Genomic DNA, 20,789 nt, shown 5'->3' on the forward strand with positions numbered 1-20,789 from the left:
GTTATTTTGTACGTTAAAACAAAGTGCCAAGCTTTCGCAAAACCTTTTTACAGGCGCCACAACCGGGAGTTGTTCCACAGCGATGGAGTGCGAGACGCTCTGCGGCAGTACCGAGTAAGTTAAAACGATATAATTATGGTTTATTTCGTTTTAACTTTTCTCCAAGCTCAGACTTAAAAGGAAAAATTGGTCCTTAAGAAAGACAGGAAAGTGTCACTAACTCTTTATTTGACTTCTCAGAAACTGTGTATCGGCATGTTGCAATGATGCTGACAACTGCAATACCCGCACAGTGGCACAGATGAGCAACATTGTGCGATGTGGAACTGGTGCAGACGCTACTACAACACTGTTGACTTGCGCAGCTGGATCGCTTTGTGGAAGAAGGGAAGTTACCGGAACAGGTATGGGATTGTTTAGCTTGCTTATATGAAAAGCACTGGTGCCATGTTTCAAACATTAACATACATTGACTTTCAAAGTAGATGAAAGTGGACAAGGCAAACAATAGATAAATAATATTCGAAATTGGAACTGGTATAGTTTTACATTTACCAGTTTAAAAAATTATAATAACCAACGCGCTTAGAAGCGACTGCAATCTAAAACGCCAGTGCAGCCAACATTTTAAAGTAGGTAAATGTCAATGTGCGGATATATTTACCAAAGAACTTGTATCATCTTTCCAACATACTATTTTACACTTCTGAGAATTTTTAAACTAAGTTTGTGTTTTTGCTTAAAGGTTCAGCAATAACCGGATCATGTTCAACTCAAGCAGAATGCGACGCCCTTTGTGCTGGAACCGCGTAAGTGAGAAAAAGAATTGTTTAAATCAAAATAAAAACATCAAAAATCTATAGCAAGAAATTATAAATTATCGACGAAACTAATTGAAAACAGCAGAAGTGAAGCAACTTTACCATTAGCACAACGAACATAAAAGCGCATTTTTCTGCGACTAAAAATTACAAAAACCATTTTTTTGTTTCACAGATCTTGCACAGCTGCATGTTGTAACAATGCTGATAATTGTAACGCCCGAACAGTAGAACAAATGGAAGACAGAATTGTATGTGGAACTGGAACATTAAATGATGGAGCGTTTCCTGCAGCTACGTTTTGCGCCGCCGGGGAACTTTGTGCAAGGACAGAAACAACATCGGGTTCAAGTGAGTGTCAGATACAACACTTGGTCATAACAACAATCGGTTATTAGTAACCAACACAGGATGCTTACTGCCTAATATCCCGAAGCTGAAAAACAATCTTGGCGCTAGGCGGAGGAAAGGCAACTCATGTGTTACATTGAATTCACATGTTAAACGCTCATAAAAACCGACTTTGCAAAACACTCACTATAAAGATTAGAATTGTATGCTATAAAGGTACATTGAAGTCAAACGAAACGTCACTACCACGACATCGCCCTCTTGTTTGGAACGTTGGCATCTTATTTCATTTTTTAATAAGACATTTCTCTTTTACAGCCACCGCCATTGTCGGATCGTGTCAGACTCAGACAGCATGTGAAGGACTGTGCGACAGTGATACGTAAGTTATGTGGCTTAAATAACTCACTGGAAGCATAGAAGATTCATCAAACACAAAAATTAGTTCAATCTTTAGCTAATAAATGGGATTAAAATAAATGGATAATTACCAACTTTTCTGTAGCGCCGCACATTTAATTTACTTTTTACAGACTACTTCTTGCTGTTTTTCATCACAACATAATATTACAACAAAAAGTAGTTTATACCTAATCCGTGTACATAACATAGATGAAAACCAATACACACCTTTAAGATAAATATCGACATCACATTATTATCAGGGGCTGTATATCGGCTTGCTGCAAGGATGGAGATTATTGCAACACTCAGTCAGTAGCAAATATAGACAACGTGGTTCTGTGTGGGACTGGGTCTGACCCAACAGCGGCATCGATGACTTGCGCTGCTGGATCGCTATGTGGGCGAACATTAGATGGAAGTAAGAAATAAATCCTGTTGTGGCCTATTAGAAAAGTTTTTTTTTTTACTTTGATATATTTTTAGGCACTATTGATGGAAGTTGCTCAACCCAGGATGAATGTGACAGCCTATGTACCGGCACTGCGTAAGTATGGGTCAAAAAATATTCACAAATTAAATTGTGCTGCAATCAAGCGGCGAAAACCTAGTGCGATTTAGTTATTTGAATTTTGATGCTTATAAATAAAATCAAAAAGGCCCTTAGAAAAAGACAACCGAAAGTCAAGTGTGCACTAATTTTGTTGATCTGTGCAATATGTTTCTTGCATTTCGAATTGTATGTTGTCACGTTTCATTTTTTACCTTATCTTAATTTAATTTTACAGAACCTGCACGTCAGCATGTTGCAGTGACTCAGACAATTGTAACACCCGAACAGTGGTACAGATTGAAACCAGAATAAGATGTGGAACTGGAACTTTAACTGGTGGCGCGTTTCCTACAGCTACCACTTGTGCCGCTAACGAGCTCTGCGCAAGGACAGAAATAACAGGAGGTAAATAAGCCAAACTTTGTTTAGCCAGCCTACATTTCCTTTAGACATTCTTCCGTTTCGCAAAAAAACTCCCATTAGGGACTTTTTACATGCAACTATGCCTAAAACTGACAACCACACACAACAAATTTTCGTCCTGTTTAACTTGTAACCAAATGAAGTTCTATATTGTAAAATACCAAAACTTATTTTCAGGTGCTACAGAAGGATCGTGCAAGACACAAACTGGATGTAATTTGCTCTGCGCTGGAGTCACGTGAGTGAATTTTTCCACGTATATGAAAATTTCTGCAACTTGTAATAAAAGCTGACATATAGTTAGTTATTTTAACTTTCACATTTATCTGGCGTGCATCGTTTTGCTTAACAACCTGCCAGAGTGAAAACATTAAATGTTGGATATATTGCAGGGGTTGCACATCTGCGTGTTGCAACGACGGAGATTTCTGCAACAGTCTTTCTGTTACGAACATAATAGATGTGGTCCGATGTGGAATTGCGCCTGTAACGAACGGAGCATTCACTGCAACAATGGTTTGTGCATCTGGTCAAAAATGTCAAAGAACTGAAACAACTTCAGGTATAATCTGTTGCATAAAAATCTTTATCTTCATTCATTACATAATTAAAACTGGGTTTATTTTTCAGGCCAAACTGTTACACTTGTTGGTTCATGTATTGCTGGAGATGCCACATGTGGATCTGGATGTACTGCTCCGTAAGTTTAAAAGCTCTAATGCTATCCAAATTGTTATCATGTCAACTTTAAATTGTCACAAAAAATTGAATCCAGCGTTCGTGACAACAAACAGTTACAACTTGGAAGGAAACGGGTAGACAAAATCGCAAAGTCGACAGAATAAGGATATTTTGATTTGCAAACCGTAACATACTGATAGCCAATTAAAATTCGAACTTTCTTAACTCGTTCCCTAGTAGGGAAAAGATCCAAACTTTATTTTAGTTTTTATGACTTAGCACTCAGATAAACACTTTTGTTTATTGGTTGCAGGGCTTGCGTGTCAGCTTGTTGCAACGACGCAGATGGATGTAACACTCTGTCAGTGGCAACACAAATGGCAAGACAATGTTACACTGGAACAACCACCCAAGTTGGAAGTGCAGCAGCAAATGGAAGTTTGACTGCTGAGCATTGCTCCGCTGGTGAAATGTGTGGAAGAAAACAAACCACAACTACAAATGGAGGTAGATTGCTGTCACAGTTACAATGCATCAACATCTAAAACTACAAACAACATCAATATACATAAACGCATTCAACCAACGAAGTCGTACATGTATTCGAAATACGCCAAGAATTTATGCCTGCAAACTGTACGCTTGTCATACAAAGCGTAAACATTACTTAACAACACACAAAATTACAATAGACATGGTGTTTAAGAAGACAATAATATATTTAATTTGTTTAGGTGAGACTACAGTGACAACAGTTGGATCTTGCAGCACAGCAGCTGAATGCAACGATGGAAACATGCTTTGCAATGGGTGAGTTGGTTATGCAAGCATTTGACCGTCTATTAATCGCCTAAACAAGATGTAGATGCCTATACTAAAAAAATACTCGATACCATGGCGTGCAACATTACAGCACGATTATTAATATTGCAATAAGGTGAAAAAATCTTTTGCAGGGCTGCCGGTTGCATCGAATATTGCTGTGACACTGATGGTTGCAACTCTGCCGCTGTCACTACAACAACCACAACCACCACTACTACAACCACTACAACAACTGCAACAACCACATCTGGTGCTAAACATGCAGCACAAATTAATATGTTGGTGATGATGGGTCTTGTGGTTCTCGGTTGGTTCATGGCCTAATCGATGTGTTTCCAATGCATCAGCATTATTGTGTTTGTGTGATTTAGAGAATATATATCCAAGTTTAAACTATTTTCTTACGTTGCACATGGATTCCAACCTACTGTGAAGTGTGTTAATGTAAGCTGTGTCTCAGTGTTATAATACTATTAAACCGATTCTGTACATTCCAAAACTGTTTGCATTTGACATCCCTAAATACAATTTTAAATCTTTGAGCCAAATGCCTGTGGTTTATCTCTTGTGCACTAAAACACCTGACTGTTAGTTTAAAGCAAACGCCTTGAATCATGGTTCGTCAGGGTTGTTAAAAGCATCATACAAAATGAGAAAAGACCAATTGCGCTTGTAACAAATTTATTTCTCGAAGAAGCGGGTAGGAGATCCACCTGCTAATACTAAAGTTTCGAGTCGGACGCTACAATGTAAATATACGGAAGGGCTGTCACTTTTTTGTGCAGTTGGGTTGACTTAAAGCGGGAAGAGAAAGAAAGCCGACATTGCTAATAATTGTAACGCCCGAACAGAACTTTGAATAATGGAGCGTTTCCTGCATTTACCTTTTGTGTCGCCGGGGAACTTTGTGCACGAAAAGAAACAAGAACTGGAGGAAGTAAGTGTCAAATACAACACTTGATCATAACAACGATCAGCTATACGTAAACAACACAGGAAGCTGGACAGTACCTTCAGCTATTCCGTCATTTCTTGACATAAAAGTCAGGTGTGAAGCTAATAAGCGTGAAGACAGAAAAAGGGAAATACCTTGTGAGACAAAGTGGACAAAGATTCACGTGCTGACTCTGCATTTCCGATTCTGTCTCTACCGTTGAGGCAGTACGGAGTTTACGGTAAAGTGGAAAGATAAAAAATCGGTAAAAGTGTGGATGGAACAGAACATGTCAGTGTTATGCGGCAAACTCGTCCAAAATTGTCGGGGGTCAAACGGCAATGCAGCCAAAGGTCCTTTTGGGTGCGTAGGCTTAGACCCAATTTTTCTCAACTTAGCTTTATGTGGTATAATACAAATTAAATTGGCTTTGATGTGCACGCATTTTAGTAAAGTTTTTGTAGCAACCACAAAAAACTTCCAAGTTGTTAAATCACTTTGTTGGAAGAACGTTGTGTAACAAAAATGTTGCTGGTTGTCGATTTTCATCGGGAAAAAGGCAGGGGTTTTGTCACAAACTTGTCATAAATAATATTCGACTACCTACAACAAACAAAACGAAAAATGCATTATGCTGGAGCAATGACCGTTTTTTGCGTCCTTCTGTGCGGTGTTGCAAATTGTTTGAATTGTCGCATAGGAACAATGATGCAGAATGGATCAAATCCCACAATTGGATCGTTTGTATCTGCGACTTGCCCAGTCAACAACCAATGCTCAAGAACTCAAACAACTGCGGGTATTTACAAATATATCGTTGCAATGCTGAGAACATACCATTCAACTTAAATGTATATTTAGACTTCTGCGCAACTTATGTTTTTAGGTACCGTCGTCACGACCGTGGCATCTTGTTCTACATTCTCTGCATGCGACAATCTTTGCCTTGGTGTAACGTAAGTTTGTAGCCAACAAAGACTCGTGTAAAATCACCGAAGTAAAACTTTTTACTTGTATTTGCAGAGGTTGTGTTGCTGCTTGCTGCAAGAACGCAGACAACTGCAACGGTGATCCGGTGGCGACTATGATTGGACTTGTCGATTGCGTTACTGACTACACGACTACTCCCGTGACCAGCATAACATGTAGAGATGGGGTTATGTGCGGAAGAAAAGAAGTTACTTCAGGTACAATTGTCAATTTACAAATTAACATAAGACGATGGTTTAATTCCAACATTTGCTAAACCTCAAGGCGGAACTACGACACCTACGGGCTCTTGCTCAACTGCGACAGAATGTGCTGCTCTGTGTACTGGCCAAACTAGGTAACTACAGCAGTATCTCGTAATAATTTTAAACCCGCGTACTTAACGAACCTTAAACCCCATTTACGCTCAATGTTTCAGTACAATATCTGTTTGGATAAATCACCAAAAATAGCATACTCGATATCGATATATTATTTTTACGAATTGACATGTTTTTGCGCATAGCTGCGTCTCAGCATGCTGCAACAACGCAGATGATTGTAACAGCCAGACCCAGGTTCAAATGAACGTTGTGTCATGTTCCGTTACGAATAGTGGCTCAGCACCTTCAACACCATGTTCCGCAAATGAAGTTTGTGCTAAAAAAGAAGTTACATCTGGAGGTAGGTGAAGGAAGCAGAACTAAGTATGGAGCACGTTCAAAAAACATAAAATTACGAAACTAAATGTACAAAAACAAAACTAAATGAGTCAATTTTTACACAGGGTCGACTACAACCACAGCCTCGTGCCAGGCTCAAACTGCATGCGCTGGACTATGTACTGGTGAAACGTAAGTCAACATGAACCTTTACAACCGACTTGGAGGCTTAATACAATATTTCGCTTTTTTGAAGCGGCACATGCGTATCAGCTTGTTGCTCAAACGCTGACGATTGCAATTCGGGAACCGTTGCTCAGATTACGGCAGCAAACGCGCTGAGAGTTTGTATGGTGGGAACTTTTACAAAAGATGGATCCAACCGTGCTTCCGGAGTGCTGACGTTTACAACTTGCACGGCTAACCAGATTTGCGGAAGGACCGAAATGACAGGTGAGCAAGTGTCAACCTGATGGTGTATTACAATTTTTTGACTGCACTTTTATAATGAAAGAAACATTTTATTAAGTTTGCCTAATCTTTTAAATATGTTTTGTGCCGACTAAAAAGTGCCATTACAGTTGTGAATCTCTTAAATGTGCACTTTAAAAAAGTCATATTTTCAACCCCCGCATTAGCAAAAAATAAATAAACGTTATAATGCAAAATATTTCAAAAAAAAGTCAATTGGTGATGTTTTTTAGAGGGTAGAGTTGTGACAACAGTTGGATCATGTCAAGATTCTGTCGCCACTTGTGACGCTCTTTGTGCAGGCACCGCGTAAGTTATAAAATTTGCAATGCTGACGCGTTTCCATCCGACTCAAACATAAAAATTTCAACAACAATTCGAAACTTTTCATTAAGGTAAACTTTGTCAATACCTTTTTTAAAGGCAAAAACATTTTCCGAAGTTTAGTTGCCAAGCCAAAAACACATATGCGACTGATCAAAGATTTCATGATCAGTGAATTGAACTTTTAAAGTTTGTCAGTTTAATTTAGGGATTTTAACATCTATTTTATATTATTCAGCAACTGTGTGTCAGCCTGTTGCAATAACGAAGATAACTGCAACAGAGAGTCTGTGGCTAACATCAAAGCAACAATTGCGTGTGGAACTGGAACAATGGCTAATGGAGCGTTTCCTTCAACCACCACTTGCACCGCCAACCAGCTTTGCGCGAGGACCGAAATTGGCACAGGTAAAACTTTAAAACCGTCCTGATAAAAAGTGAATAAAAATTTACAAATAAGTTGTTATGTTGCAAATTTTTATCGATTACAATAAAAAAAAATGCCAGTGTTGGTAACATACCCATTACATATTCAAACGAACAAATAAACCGCTTTACATTAGTAGCTTTAGAAACTGTAATGACAAATTTGTCTGCAGCTGTAAAGGGATCGTGCCAGACACAAAATTCATGCAATCTACTCTGTACTGGAATCGCGTAAGTTAACTTTTTTACATTTACTGACATAAAAGTGTTGCATGGAAAGCATTAAACAAAACAACACGAAAATTGATTTAGTGGCGGTCATTGTTGCTTCACATAAAAGAGAAAGGCCACATCTGTCATAGTAGGTGACACGCACTTCGACACTGGCAAAAACTTGTGAGAATCAAATGAATTATTTAGCAAGTAACAAACAGCGCAGTATTCACGTCTTATCGGCAGGTACACTAATCAGTTGACACAAACACAAACTTATTAATAGGACTAAGTTTTCACTTATTAAGTTAAGTGATTTGTCTGCTATCTAAGCTATAATGAAGGTTAAATATAAGCTTTCAAGATCATTATTACCCATCACAGGGGTTGTACATCAGCATGTTGTAATGATGCCGATAACTGCAACACTCGGACTGTGGCACAAATAAAAATGGTTGTTCGATGTGGAACTGGGTCTGCAACAGATGGAAACCTCCCTAACACAATGACTTGTGCATCTGGTCAACAATGCCAAAGAACTGAAACTACTGCAGGTATCAAGCATTTCATTGAATAGGCGGTTTTCATTCATTACATAATTAACATTTGGACTATTGTTTCAGGTAACACTGTTACAACTGTTGGAACGTGCATTGCAGGAGATGCCACGTGTGGAACAGGATGTGCTGCAGCGTAAGTCAAAAATCCTATGCTCAAACTATTGTGGTCGTCATTTTAAATACAAATGGTTTACACACAAAAAAAACAGTGTGCTTATAAATTTTTCTTGTTTTATTGCAGGGATTGCGTGTCAGCTTGTTGCAACGACGCAGATGGATGTAACACTCTGTCAGTGGCAACACAAACAGCAAGACAATGCTACACTGGAACAACCACCCAAGTTGGAAGTGCAGCAGCAACTGGAAGTTTGACTCTTGAGCATTGCATGGCTGGTGAAATGTGTGGAAGAAAACAAACCACAACTACAAATGCAGGTAGATGGCTGCTACAGTTACAATGTACCTACATCTAAAACTAAACCAACCGCAACATATTTTATAAACACAAACACACATTTAACACCCAATGTTGAACTTCAATGATGTTCAAGAGGTTTAAAGTTAATGTAAAAGCATATAGAGCCAATAAATGATAAGCTGCAGACAGTGCACACTGTTTCGACCTATAAGGTCTCATCAGTGCAGCTGGTGACGAGAGATCGGCCGCATTGGCTAGTGTAGCCATTCAACGGCACTCCAGTTTGTTGGGAGCACAGGGTACAACCCCATGGCCATTGTGAGCCAGTTTCATCTGTGCTGTATGTCCAGTTGTGGCATCGCACAGACTAGGTGATGCATGGGGTTGTACCCTGTGCTCCCAACAAACTGGAGTGCCGTTGAATGGCTACACTAGCCAATGCGGCCGATCTCTCGTCACCAGCTGCACTGATGAGACCTTATAGGTCGAAACAGTGTGCACTGTCTGCAGTTTAAAGTTAATCATGTATTTCCTCCTGCAAACCGTACGCAAACACTAATAAGACAAGCTAAGCATAATCATCTCATAACAACGTAATGAATCGCAACAAACATCAGGTGTATATCATTTGTATATCATGACAACAACACAACATTACATGTGTTTAGGTCAGACCACAGTGGTAACAGTGGGATCTTGCACCACAGCAGCTCAATGCAACAATGGAAACATGCTTTGCAATGGGTGAGTTTGTTATGCACGCAAATGACCGCTTATTAATCGCTAATACTAAAACAAACGCTCGATACGATAGCGTACAACACAATTAGTGTTATTAAAAGATGACAAATTTTTTCTGATGCAGGGTTGCAGGTTGCATCGAACATTGCTGTGACAGTGACGGTTGCAACTCTGCCACTGTCACCACCACAACAACTCTTGCAACTACATCCGGTGCAGAGCATGCAACCAAAATTAATATGTTGATGATGATGGGTCTTGTGGTTCTCGGTTGGTTTATGGCTTAATCGATGTGTTTCCAATGCATCAGCATTACTGTGTTTGTGTGATTTAGAGAATATATATCCAAGTTTAAACTATTCTTTTACGTTGCACATGGATTTAAACGTACTATGAAGTGTTTAATGTAAGCTGTCTTAATGTTATAATACATTTGAACTGATTCTGTACATTCCAAAAGTGCTTACAATTTAACTCGCTAAATAAAATTGTGTGACTTTACCTGAGCTTTGCGAGATGGACAACGTTAGCTCATGTTCACTAAATCGCCTAAACGTTATCTTAAAAGATAAAACCTTAAAATAAGTTAAATTAAAGTTCGTCAGGGCTGTTACAAGTGTAATACAAGAACCAAGTCGGTTTCGCAAGCAATAAAAGCATAAGAAACTAAAAGCCGACTATTATGAGAAAAAAACAAATCAATATAGCCTACACCTGGACAATATACACCAGGAGAAGAAAGTATTTTTCTGAACACGTATATGTATGTTATCTAGCATTCGATCAGTTTGTGTCAACAAAGTCAAATACCATAAACTTTTATGCCCCTCTTTTTCCTCGTGTATAACATATGAGGCAAGTACGAAGCTAAGTTTAATGTATGTTAAGTATTTGAACTACTTTTAATCGAAGCCGTTTAACCAAACCCAACATAAACATGCAAGTTAGACAACAATACCAAGTTTCAATATCTTAAGCATGATAATAGCTCTAAGAACAACGTACAATGACAAGAAATAATAATAAGATCGGCGAAACTGATTAAAGCAGAAAAAGAGAAGCGACGTTAGCACAATAAAAAAACCAAAAGTTTATGCGACTAAAATTACAAAAACTTTTTAGTTCCATAAATTTTGCACAGGTGCTTGTTGCAACATTGCTGATACCGTAACGCCCGAAGTAGCAAAGGTGGGAGTCAGAATTATATGAGGAACATTGAGTAATGGAGAGTTTCCTGCAGTTACGTTTTGTGCCGCCGGGGAACTTTGTGCACAAAAAAACAACAACTGGATGAAGTAAGTGTCAAATACAACACTTGATCATAACAACGATCAGCTATACGTAACCAACACAGGAAGCTTGTAAAAACTATTTTAGTAATACTGTCAAATATCCTGAAGCTGAAAACATGCTTGATACAAAGCAAACATCCGTTACATTACATAATTTTCTTAACCTTGCAAAACTCATTTTGTACAATACTGTCTGTAAAGGTCAGAAGTATACGCTATACAGTTGTATTCAAGTCAAAAGAAACGTCACTACTACGACACCGCCATTTTGTTTAAAACGTTGGTGTCGTATTTCATTTTTCAAAACAGAGATTTTCCTTTTACAGGCACCACCACTGTCGGATCGTGTCACAATCATGAAGCATGCAAAGGACTGTGCGACAGTGCAACGTAAGTTAAAAGGTTTCAATAACTCACTCAAAGAATAGAATGATTTATGAGCTAGGATGGCAGTACGGTGCGGTAGACCGCGTTGACCGTCCCACGTGCCTCGTTACGAAGAGCGTACCGTACCCAATGTCAAAAATCCAAACGTACCTAACTGTACTTTAAAATAGGCCAATTAGAATCACTATTGGATAATTTTTTATAAGCACTTAAAGGAGAGGTTTTTAAACAAGCTGTCCCGGTAATTTTAGCAGGTAATTTTCAACACCATATTTTTACTGTTAAATTTTTGGTGCAAAAGAGACGACTAGATTAACTAACTTTATTCCAAGAACTTAACAATCAATAACCAAGTTAATACTTGTTATTGTCCTGTGTGGTTTATATAATAGGCCTACAGTGCGAGGATTTCAATTTTAATGTAAGCTGTGTCTCAGTGTTATAATACAATTGAACCGATTCTGTACATTCCAAAACCGTTAGATTTTGAAAACGCTAAATGTAACTTTGATAAACAATTGCCGAGTTTCATGAAAACGGCATCAAGTCTCATGATAGCTCCATGAAAAAGGAAAATTTAGAGACTTCCAAACAAGCTTTAGTTAATATCCTAGCGCTCGAGAAAAACATTTCAAAATACAATGTAAAATCACAGTAAGCCAGGCCAATTGAAGGCGCCATACCGAATCTACCAGTCACCAAGCATTCACCACCATATGGCAAGGGTTAGGCTAGAAAAATCTAGCCTGCGGTGGGATTCGAACCCACGACAGGAGTCTACAAAGCAAAATTGTGTTATTCGTTTGCATCAAAAAGTTAGCAAGTAATCAAAGAGTAACTTTCAGCTTTTAGCAATATGCATTTAACCTTCCTTCGATTTATTAAAACTAAAACAGTAAGGGCAAGTGGCAAACTTAGTCTTGCGTGAAACTTTGACACAAAACCTTTTTTCTCCGTCTGAGCTGGGGTCTGGGGTCCACGTGTCGACTGTTGTGGATTAAGTCCCATTGCCGTCTCAACGCTCACAACAGAAGCTAAACCAATACGATCTGGACCAATGGCGCCAAGCATAGCAAAAATTTCAACTCACAAAATAAAAGATTACTTTTGCCGATCAGTATGTAGTTTGGTAAGTTTAAAATCCTACAACCAAGTGTTGTTTTCAATAGGGGAAATGTTACTGATGTCAAATAGAACATATGTACAGTAAACCGCAGCGAATTTAAAATCCTTTACCCAGTATTGTTTTTCAGGAGAATAGTGTTATGGATTTCAAATACATGGGTGCAATCAATGTTGTCTATATATTGCTTTCTGCCAACGGCTAGCATGGGATTGCACAACTTTTTCGCTATTGATGACCGCATAAAAGGTTTTGTTTTTGCCAACGATCGCCAGTGCGTCCTTTATATTGTTTAGAGCACAAGCGTAAAAAATGATTTGTCATGTATGTTGTAACGTATGGCATTGTTTTCACACAAGTAACTTACTGAAAGTGTGATGTATGGCGTACTTAATTAGTAATACTTGTTTGCACAGCCCTATAGTTTATGACTCAGTAAAACCCACAGCTTAGTTTCCAGACGTGCAAAAATTCGCATCTTTGATAGAAATGTCTAAAATGTTTTCATGTAATTTAGTCTTGGTCACCCAAATCCCGAACCTAAAACTCGATTCGTTCAATGAGTTAGGTTGTCATCGCATATTAAAATACCGTTACTTCGCCCCGAAACCTTTAGGGTGTATGTCTAAACTAAATATCTAGCAACAGGCAATACCACATTAGAATAAATCTTCGGCCACAGGTTGTACACCACTGGGATGACAAAACTAACGTTTAATGGGTAACTTAAACCTTTGGTGTTAACCCAACTTAGTGCTGTGAAAAAAGACTTGCGCTGAAGAGAACGCTGAAAGCCAACTTCAATTAAGGTGAATGTGAACAGGAGCGTAATAGCAGTCACAACAAAAACACGAGGAAAAAGGCCGATCCTCGCCGCACACGACGAGTCAACACGTGGATGCGACCTTTGGAAAATTTCTAATGGCGCTGTGCGAGAGAAAAAAGAAAAGTTTTGGGGTAATCAGACTCCCTTGAAAGAGTCGGGACGCTACAATGTAGTGAATATAAGGAGGGGGCTGTCACGTTTTTGTCCAGATTGGTTGAGTTTTCGGTGAAGTGGGAAGAGAAACATAATCGAGATTCGTGCGCTTGGGATCTTAGACGAAGAGAATGATTTAGCGGCAAGTCGGTGCCCAATTGTCGGCGTTGGTTGTAACTGAAGCAGTCGAAGCGACCTTGATTGCATGTGAAATGACACAAGACAATGTATTGTATGTTAAACTTTCTGCGACTAACATTGTTATTGATAGAGATACAGGGGAGATTTATTTTGTCCAATAATATCTTCAATTTTATTTGAAAAAAACATGGGCCAAGTACGTACAGTTGCACTGTTCACGGTTTTCTTTGTATGTCGCATTTCGTTCAGTGATGCTCAGCCTGCGACCTGTATGGTTGGTACGGTTGGTGATGGTATAGCTGCAGCTACCTGTACTACGTTTTGTGGGAGGACGGAAATAGCGGGCGGTGGTAAGTAGAAGCTTGTAAAGAGCATTTCTCGCTTGTATAAGCAATTTAATGGGTGTGCTATGCACCAAATGTAATTATATGATATAAGACCGCCTTCCACAGAAAAATAACACCGGACGCATAGAGCAGCTCCAAATCGTTTGGTAGCTTTACACTAAATGTTTTGGCAGGAAAACACTTCATTTAACATCCAAAGACTCCCACACAACCTTTATTTATTATGCCCCCTTTGCCCAATGACCGCACGTTTTGCAACCTATGATTTATAACGCAACTTGTTTAAAAAGTGGAGAGTAAAACAAATCCGTCCTAAAGGATGTTTAAAACGGTCAAAGGGAAACAGCTCATGAAACACAGAGCCAAAACAGTTCACATCGGACGTGTCCTCTTTTAACGACTACTGTTTTTTTTTTCAGCCCAAGTTGGATCCTGTGAGGCCGATGTCGCCGCTTGTGACGCTCTGTGTGCTGGAACAGCGTAAGTTGATGTAAAAAAGAACTTTAAAAAAATTGTTCTCACCGACATTATAAAATACGTCAAGTAAACGCGCACAGAGTACGCTAGCTTGTTTCACAACCGCGCCGTCGCACTAAAACAACATATCTGACAAAAAGCAGTTATAGCAAGTGAAATTTGCATTTAAGTTAAATCAAACAAACCAAAATAAAAGTTTTTTAGAAATTTCTGTAACGTTTAGAAACTGTGTATCGGCCTGCTGCAATGATGCTGACGATTGCAACACCGGGGTCACTGCAATGAGAGGAACAGTGACATGTGGGGTTGGTACACATGATGGTAGCGCGTTCCCTTCCCCTGCAATGGTGTGTGACCCAGGCGATCTGTGTGGAAGGATTGAAACGTCAGGCACACGTAAGGAAAAGATTCACATGTTTTAACAACGGTACAGCTCTTTTGGGTGTTCTTTCCGCCTATACCCATCTTGCAGACCTACATTAGGTCTGGCGCCCTGTAATTTGCAATAAAATTGTTTTTTATTAATTTGGCATTACCGGTATACGCCGCATATACCGACAAACCCTGTCGAGTTGACACACTGTGTACAATACTTAGTAAGAAATTTTAATCCAAAAAAAGAATCTAGTAGTAACGAAAAGGGGAGTTGTGCACTTAAATGAGTCAGAATAACACAGGTCACATTAATTCGACATTTTCTTTTTACAGCCCCAACTATTGTCGGATCTTGTTCAACTGTTGCAGAATGTGAAACTCTATGCGATGCAGTGACGTAAGTTTTACTGTACAAAAGTTTGAGAAAGCCAATAAACATTCAAACCAGTATTTTGGTTTTTGTATGGTTCACATAAAGATAAATTTAGAGATCTAACAACCAAATTACTAAAAACCAAACTCGCCAAAGAAAACTAATATTATTATCAAAACTAAACAGAAACTTGTGCCACGACATCATGTAAATATCACCAGACATTTTCTTTAGGCATTCTATCAGAAACTGTGTGACGACGTTTGGCAAAAAAAGCTGCCTACCTTTCAAAAAAATCATCATTTCACCTAAAACCTTAGTGAACAACTGCCAATTACTGAACATATTGATATATAACAAACAATATACAAAGTAATATGGTCACAGGGATCCATGTGTATCGGCATGTTGCAATGATGCTGATGACTGCAATACTCGAACAGTGGAAGAAATGAGCAACATTGTGCGATGTGGATCTGGGGAGTTGGCAAGTGGAGTATTTCCTACAATGCTGACTTGTGCTGCAGGATCACTTTGTGGACGAACAGAAATTACCGGTGGTAAGAAACGATTTGCATGAACTAAAATGGCAACAAGAAATAGTTGCGCTTTTCATAAAATGTTTTTGCAGGTGCTACCACCGGAACTTGTTCAACGCAAGCCCAGTGCGAAGCGCTTTGTGACAATACCGCGTAAGTTTTATGAAGCAGAATGCTTCATAATGTTTTTTTGCAAAGCGGACATTATGCGAAAAGTTGTAGGATGACGTTAGTTGAACATCCGTTCCTTTCCCAGAAACTGTGTATCGGCATGTTGCGATGATGCTGACGACTGTAACACACGAACAGTGGCAGAAATGAGCAACATTGTGCGATGTGGAACTGAAGCGGACGCTACTACAACACTGTTGACTTGCGCGGCTGGATCGCTTTGTGGAAGAATGGAAGTAACTGCTCCAAGTAAGAAAATATTTAATTTTCCTTACATTTTTTTTTAATTGTACCAGTAGTTAATAACCATAAATGCTTTTTTAACAACTGACATTAAGAACGCTAGTGCAGAAAATGTGTTTCTAATGTAAAAATATCAAAGGGTGAAATAAACTGGCACTGATAAAATGTTTTCATGAAGTTTTTGTTTTTTGAAGTATTTGAGGGTGCATATACTTTCTGTAAAGCTTTATCAAGCATTCGTCCTAATTTGTTTTAGTTTGAATAATTTTACCTACCTTAACCGATGTTTAAGTCAAACTTTTATGTTTTTGGTTAAAGGTGCAGCAACTACAGGATCTTGTTCGACCCAAGCAGAATGCGACGACTTATGTAAAAATACTGCGTAAGTACAAAAAAACAATTTGGTATCTTGAGCTGATTCCGGCTTTCTACGGCTAAATCAAACGACAGAAAACATCACTACAAAATAATGTTCCAGTAATAACAGAAAGCATTAATGCAATGTACTGTTCTAGTCAATACAAAATGTTTTCTGATTTAATAATGCGCTGCTTATGAGCAATACTTGAATGCAGTGACGCCAAACCCACTTTGTTTAAAAAAGCAAAATATCGGTAAACCCAACAGCTACATAATTTACGCGATCTGTTCATACAACTTCGGAACTACGAAAATTTAAAAACGCTAGGAAACCATACTTTGTAGAAAGGTGTTTCTGACGTCGCGACAAAACGAAATTTTCACGAAATAAACTCATTGAGAATCGAAAATGATTTGACGAGAAACAGCCAGTTAAATACGTAACTTAAACATTACAATAAGTATTTCTGATTTCACAACTTCACAACCGCGTTGCATCTTCATTTTTGTTGAAGGTTTCTAGTGAAAATTCTCACGGATTATTTTCTGTAATTTGACTTTTTCCAGGTCTTGCACTTCAGCATGTTGCAGTGACGCGGATATGTGTAACACAAGAGCAGTGGCAGAAATTGGCGCAACTATTAAATGTGGAACTGGAACTTGGGCTAACAATGCATTTCCTACTGCCACCACTTGTGCCGCTGGCGAACTTTGCGCAAGAATGGAAGTCAGTGGAGGTAAAAGTTCGTTTTTGTAGTTGTTTTGCAAAAACAAATTAGCCGATTTGGTTAGCACACTTCCTATAGTTATACAAGATTTTGGTTAGTTATGTTGACTGAGCTTTGTCCGACTTAATTCGAATACAAAATATGTGTAGGTGGTGACACAGTGGGTTCCTGCCAGACACAAGCTGCATGTGATTTGCTATGTTCTGGAGTAACGTAAGTGTTTGTCAAAACTGTGTTCTGTTTCAGCTATTTTTCAGTGCAGCTAATGTATGTATGCTCCGATACAACACGTTGTACAACACGAAGTCTCATAACTTATTTCACTCGTGTTACAGAAACTGCATGTCTGCGTGTTGCAACGATGCAGATTTCTGCAACACAGAAGCAGTCACAGATATCGTCGCAGTCGTCCGGTGCGGGTTTGGGACAGCCGACAGTAACGGAGCCTTCACTACAATCATGACATGTGACACAGATGAACACTGTCGCAGGACTGAAACAACCTCAACGAATACGATTGCGGGATCCTGCATTGCTGACGCTTCCATGTGCGCTAGTGGTTGCACCGCAACGTACGTTGCTTCATGAATAAATCTGATACTCATGTACACTTGTCATTAAACTTTTTTCTATCAAGCCAAAACCCTTTTCCCGGGTGTTATAACACAAGCATAATACCCTCGATTAAAAAAACTGTTAAAAAAACGATTCAATTTGGCACAAGTTTAAATAAACTCAAACGAATCCAAAGTCAAACCAGATACTTCGGTTCATTTTGTGCCGGCAAACCATTAAATTTGTTTTCGTCACAGAGATTGTGTTGCTGCGTGTTGCAATGACGCAGACTTGTGCAACACTTTGACCATTGCTGTGACGACAGGCAGAGTTTGCATGGTTGGAACAACTACCACAGTTGGAACTAATGATCCAACTGGAAGTATAGTGCCCACACATTGCAGTCCAAACACCTTCTGCGGGAGAACTGAAACCACCACAACAGCAAGTAACAACTTTTGGAAATATTTATGGCTGCATACCCAGACACATACTTAATGTGAAGTAATATTACAGATAATGTGGATACTGTGGTGAGGGTTGGATCATGCCAGGCTGATGCCACTGCTTGTGATCTACTCTGCACTGGTGTCACGTAAGTTGGACGTTAAAAATAGATAAACAGATGACAAAACACTTAAAAAGCAAAAACCTCGTTTTTTTATAAATTGTTTTACATTGCTGTAGCATTCTGTATTTTTTGGCTATTGCTTAGATGTAAACGTCAATGTAAAATAATATATATTTCATTGTACTCCAGGGGTTGTGTGGCAGCATGTTGCAATGATGCCGACAACTGTAACAGCGAAACAGTCACTGTTATCAAGAACGTAGTGACCTGTGGAGTGGGAGTTTTTGCTAGTGGAGCGTTTCCAACCCCAGCTATGACATGCCAAGCTACAGAACGATGTGGGAGAACAGAATTAACAAGTGGAGGTAAAATTTGACATGTATTATTAAAACATTTTAGGTTAACTACACATCGCACTTTCACATTTACAATCAACCTTACATACATTTTTGCTTCAAAATTTGGTAAGTATTTTTGTATTATCTTCAAGGATTCTTTTGTTTTGGGATTAATCTATGCCGCCAAATTGGAAAATTTAGGTTAAAGTAAAATAAAACCGCGGTTCACTGATCTAATCATTAACAAATCAACACAAATATTATATTACCCAACTTAATAGTGATACACTTCTGTTTTTGGTGCCCATTTAGTTATTTTCACTACCGCTTTTGAACTGATTTCGGACAGCCATTTAATGGTATTCTGGCCTACTTTTCAAATGCCCATGTGTAAAGTAATACCTAATTCTAACATTGTAATTTGTTTTTTCATAAAGAGAACGTAAAGTTTATACATATATCTACGATTAAAAAAAGTTTAAAAAGTCTGACGTAAATCTTGTTCATTACAGCTGTTGAAGGATTTTGTTCAACGACAACTCAATGCACAGCTGGACTTTGTGGAGAAACCTCGTAAGTTTCACTTTTCTCTCAATGATTTATACCTAGCATAATGCGCAACACACGTCAATATGCAAATCAAATAAAAACTAAATTTAATCCAAAACTTAGTATTGTCGCAACTGAGGTAAATGTTAACCAATGACCCATAATGTGTGTTGCAGAGGTTGTGTGGCAGCTTGTTGCAACGTGGCAGATGGATGTAATAGTCTATCAGTGGCAACACAAATGACAAGACAGTGTTTGGTTGGAAGAACTATGCAAGTTGGAAGTGCTGCAGCAACTGGAAGTCTGACTGCTATGCATTGCCCGGCTGGCGAAATGTGTGGAAGAACACAAACCACAACTACAACTGGAGGTAGGTAGCTGTAACAGTTGCATTGCATCAACAGTTAAAACTACAATCGGGTTTATTTTCGCGTGGAACAGGCGTGTACGCAAATCAGGAAACCTAAGCAAAACATTTTAATCTAAAGTGAAGCAGGTTATAAGAAGTACAACTCGGAAAAGTTTTTATCAACGATTTCCTATTTTTGTCAACATACAACCTACTAACACAAAGCAGTCGACCTAAGCTTAATCGTAAATTGTAAAAAAATGATTTGGAGCAGAAAACCCTACTGAGTACAAATTCACACCTGTTTAGGTGAGACCACAGTGGTAATAGATGGAACCTGCAGCACAGCAGCTGAGTGCAACGATGGAAACATGCTTTGCGATGGGTGAGTTGATTAAACAAATCTACTCATTGGTGACTGCCAAAAAAATGTACTTAACATTCAACTTTGTATCTTTCTAATTCATGGCGAAAAAAAAAACAACTTTTAAAAAAGTTAATGCAGATAGACTAAAGAAATATGTTTTACAGGGCTGAAGGTTGCATCGAATATTGCTGTGACACTGACGGTTGCAACTCTGCCGCTGTCACTACAACAACCACAACCACCACCACTACAACCACAACAACAACAGCAACAACAACTACAGCTGGTGCTGAACATGCAGCACAAATTAATATGTTGGTGATGATGGGTCTTGTGGTTCTCGGTTGGTTTATGGCTTAATCGATGTGTTTCCAATGCATCAGCATTACTGTGTTTGTGTGATTTAGAGAATATATATCCAAGTTTAAACTATTTTTTTACGTTGCACATGGATTTTAACCGATTGTGAAGTGTGTTAATGTAAACTGTGTCTCAGTGTTATGATATATTTGAACCGATTCTGTACATTCCAAATCCGTTTGATTTTGACAATATTAAATATAACTTTTGTAAACAATTCCTGGGTGTCATGAAAACAGCAAAGAAATTTGGAGACCTTTAAACCAACTAAAGTTGATACTCTGGTGGTTGCAACATTTGAAAAGAATGGAGTAATGTGTCTCTAGTAACAAAAGCAAACGAAGGTTATCTAGTGGTCAAAAATACCTTCCAAATTTTACTTATTTAATAA

General features: G+C 38.6%; 2 protein-coding genes across 4 annotated transcripts; both read left to right on the forward strand.

Annotated features, from left to right (window-relative positions):
* The first annotated feature begins 1,493 nt into the window (after positions 1–1,493).
* LOC145233747 (uncharacterized) lies at positions 1,494–20,480 on the forward strand. Of its 3 annotated transcripts, none has more exons than XM_080098519.1 (10): positions 1,494–1,554; positions 1,838–1,995; positions 2,061–2,121; positions 2,363–2,532; positions 2,728–2,788; positions 2,943–3,112; positions 3,181–3,250; positions 8,857–9,050; positions 9,702–9,777; positions 20,203–20,480. In XM_080098519.1, the coding sequence occupies exons 2-10, from the start codon at positions 1,950–1,952 to the stop codon at positions 20,396–20,398; spliced, it is 1,044 nt and encodes a 347-aa protein (XP_079954645.1). In that variant the 5' UTR covers positions 1,494–1,554; positions 1,838–1,949; the 3' UTR covers positions 20,399–20,480. The 3 variants fall into 3 exon arrangements, with proteins under 3 accessions (XP_079954645.1, XP_079954646.1, XP_079954648.1); XM_080098520.1 differs by lacking the exons at positions 8,857–9,050; positions 9,702–9,777; positions 20,203–20,480 and adding exons at positions 3,545–3,738; positions 3,966–4,041; positions 4,188–4,593; XM_080098522.1 differs by lacking the exons at positions 8,857–9,050; positions 9,702–9,777; positions 20,203–20,480 and adding exons at positions 3,545–3,738; positions 3,966–4,045.
* LOC145232610 (uncharacterized) lies at positions 13,884–20,060 on the forward strand. The gene is made up of 17 exons (XM_080097270.1): positions 13,884–14,046; positions 14,463–14,523; positions 14,744–14,916; positions 15,229–15,292; positions 15,656–15,828; positions 15,900–15,960; positions 16,064–16,227; positions 16,540–16,603; positions 17,149–17,318; positions 17,459–17,522; positions 17,645–17,881; positions 18,122–18,312; positions 18,381–18,459; positions 18,625–18,800; positions 19,286–19,346; positions 19,499–19,692; positions 19,981–20,060. The coding sequence occupies exons 1-17, from the start codon at positions 13,884–13,886 to the stop codon at positions 20,058–20,060; spliced, it is 2,175 nt and encodes a 724-aa protein (XP_079953396.1).
* Positions 20,481–20,789: the final 309 nt, after the last annotated feature.

Source organism: Phallusia mammillata, chromosome 6, assembly GCF_965637545.1.
Source record: "Phallusia mammillata chromosome 6, kaPhaMamm4.hap1.1, whole genome shotgun sequence".
NCBI classification, from domain to species: domain Eukaryota; kingdom Metazoa; phylum Chordata; class Ascidiacea; order Phlebobranchia; family Ascidiidae; genus Phallusia; species Phallusia mammillata.

Bases quoted from the DNA above. Each gene is read 5' to 3' on its own strand.
- LOC145233747 (XM_080098519.1), top strand. From the start codon at position 1,950: ATGACTTGCGCTGCTGGATCGCTATGTGGGCGAACATTAGATGGAA. The intron at 2,122-2,362 runs GTAAGTATGGGT...TTAATTTTACAG, and splicing joins AGCCTATGTACCGGCACTGC to AACCTGCACGTCAGCATGTT. The intron at 2,533-2,727 runs GTAAATAAGCCA...ACTTATTTTCAG, and splicing joins AAGGACAGAAATAACAGGAG to GTGCTACAGAAGGATCGTGC.
- LOC145232610 (XM_080097270.1), top strand. From the start codon at position 13,884: ATGGGCCAAGTACGTACAGTTGCACTGTTCACGGTTTTCTTTGTATGT. The intron at 15,293-15,655 runs GTAAGTTTTACT...ATATGGTCACAG, and splicing joins ACTCTATGCGATGCAGTGAC to GGATCCATGTGTATCGGCAT. The intron at 17,319-17,458 runs GTAAAAGTTCGT...AAATATGTGTAG, and splicing joins AAGAATGGAAGTCAGTGGAG to GTGGTGACACAGTGGGTTCC.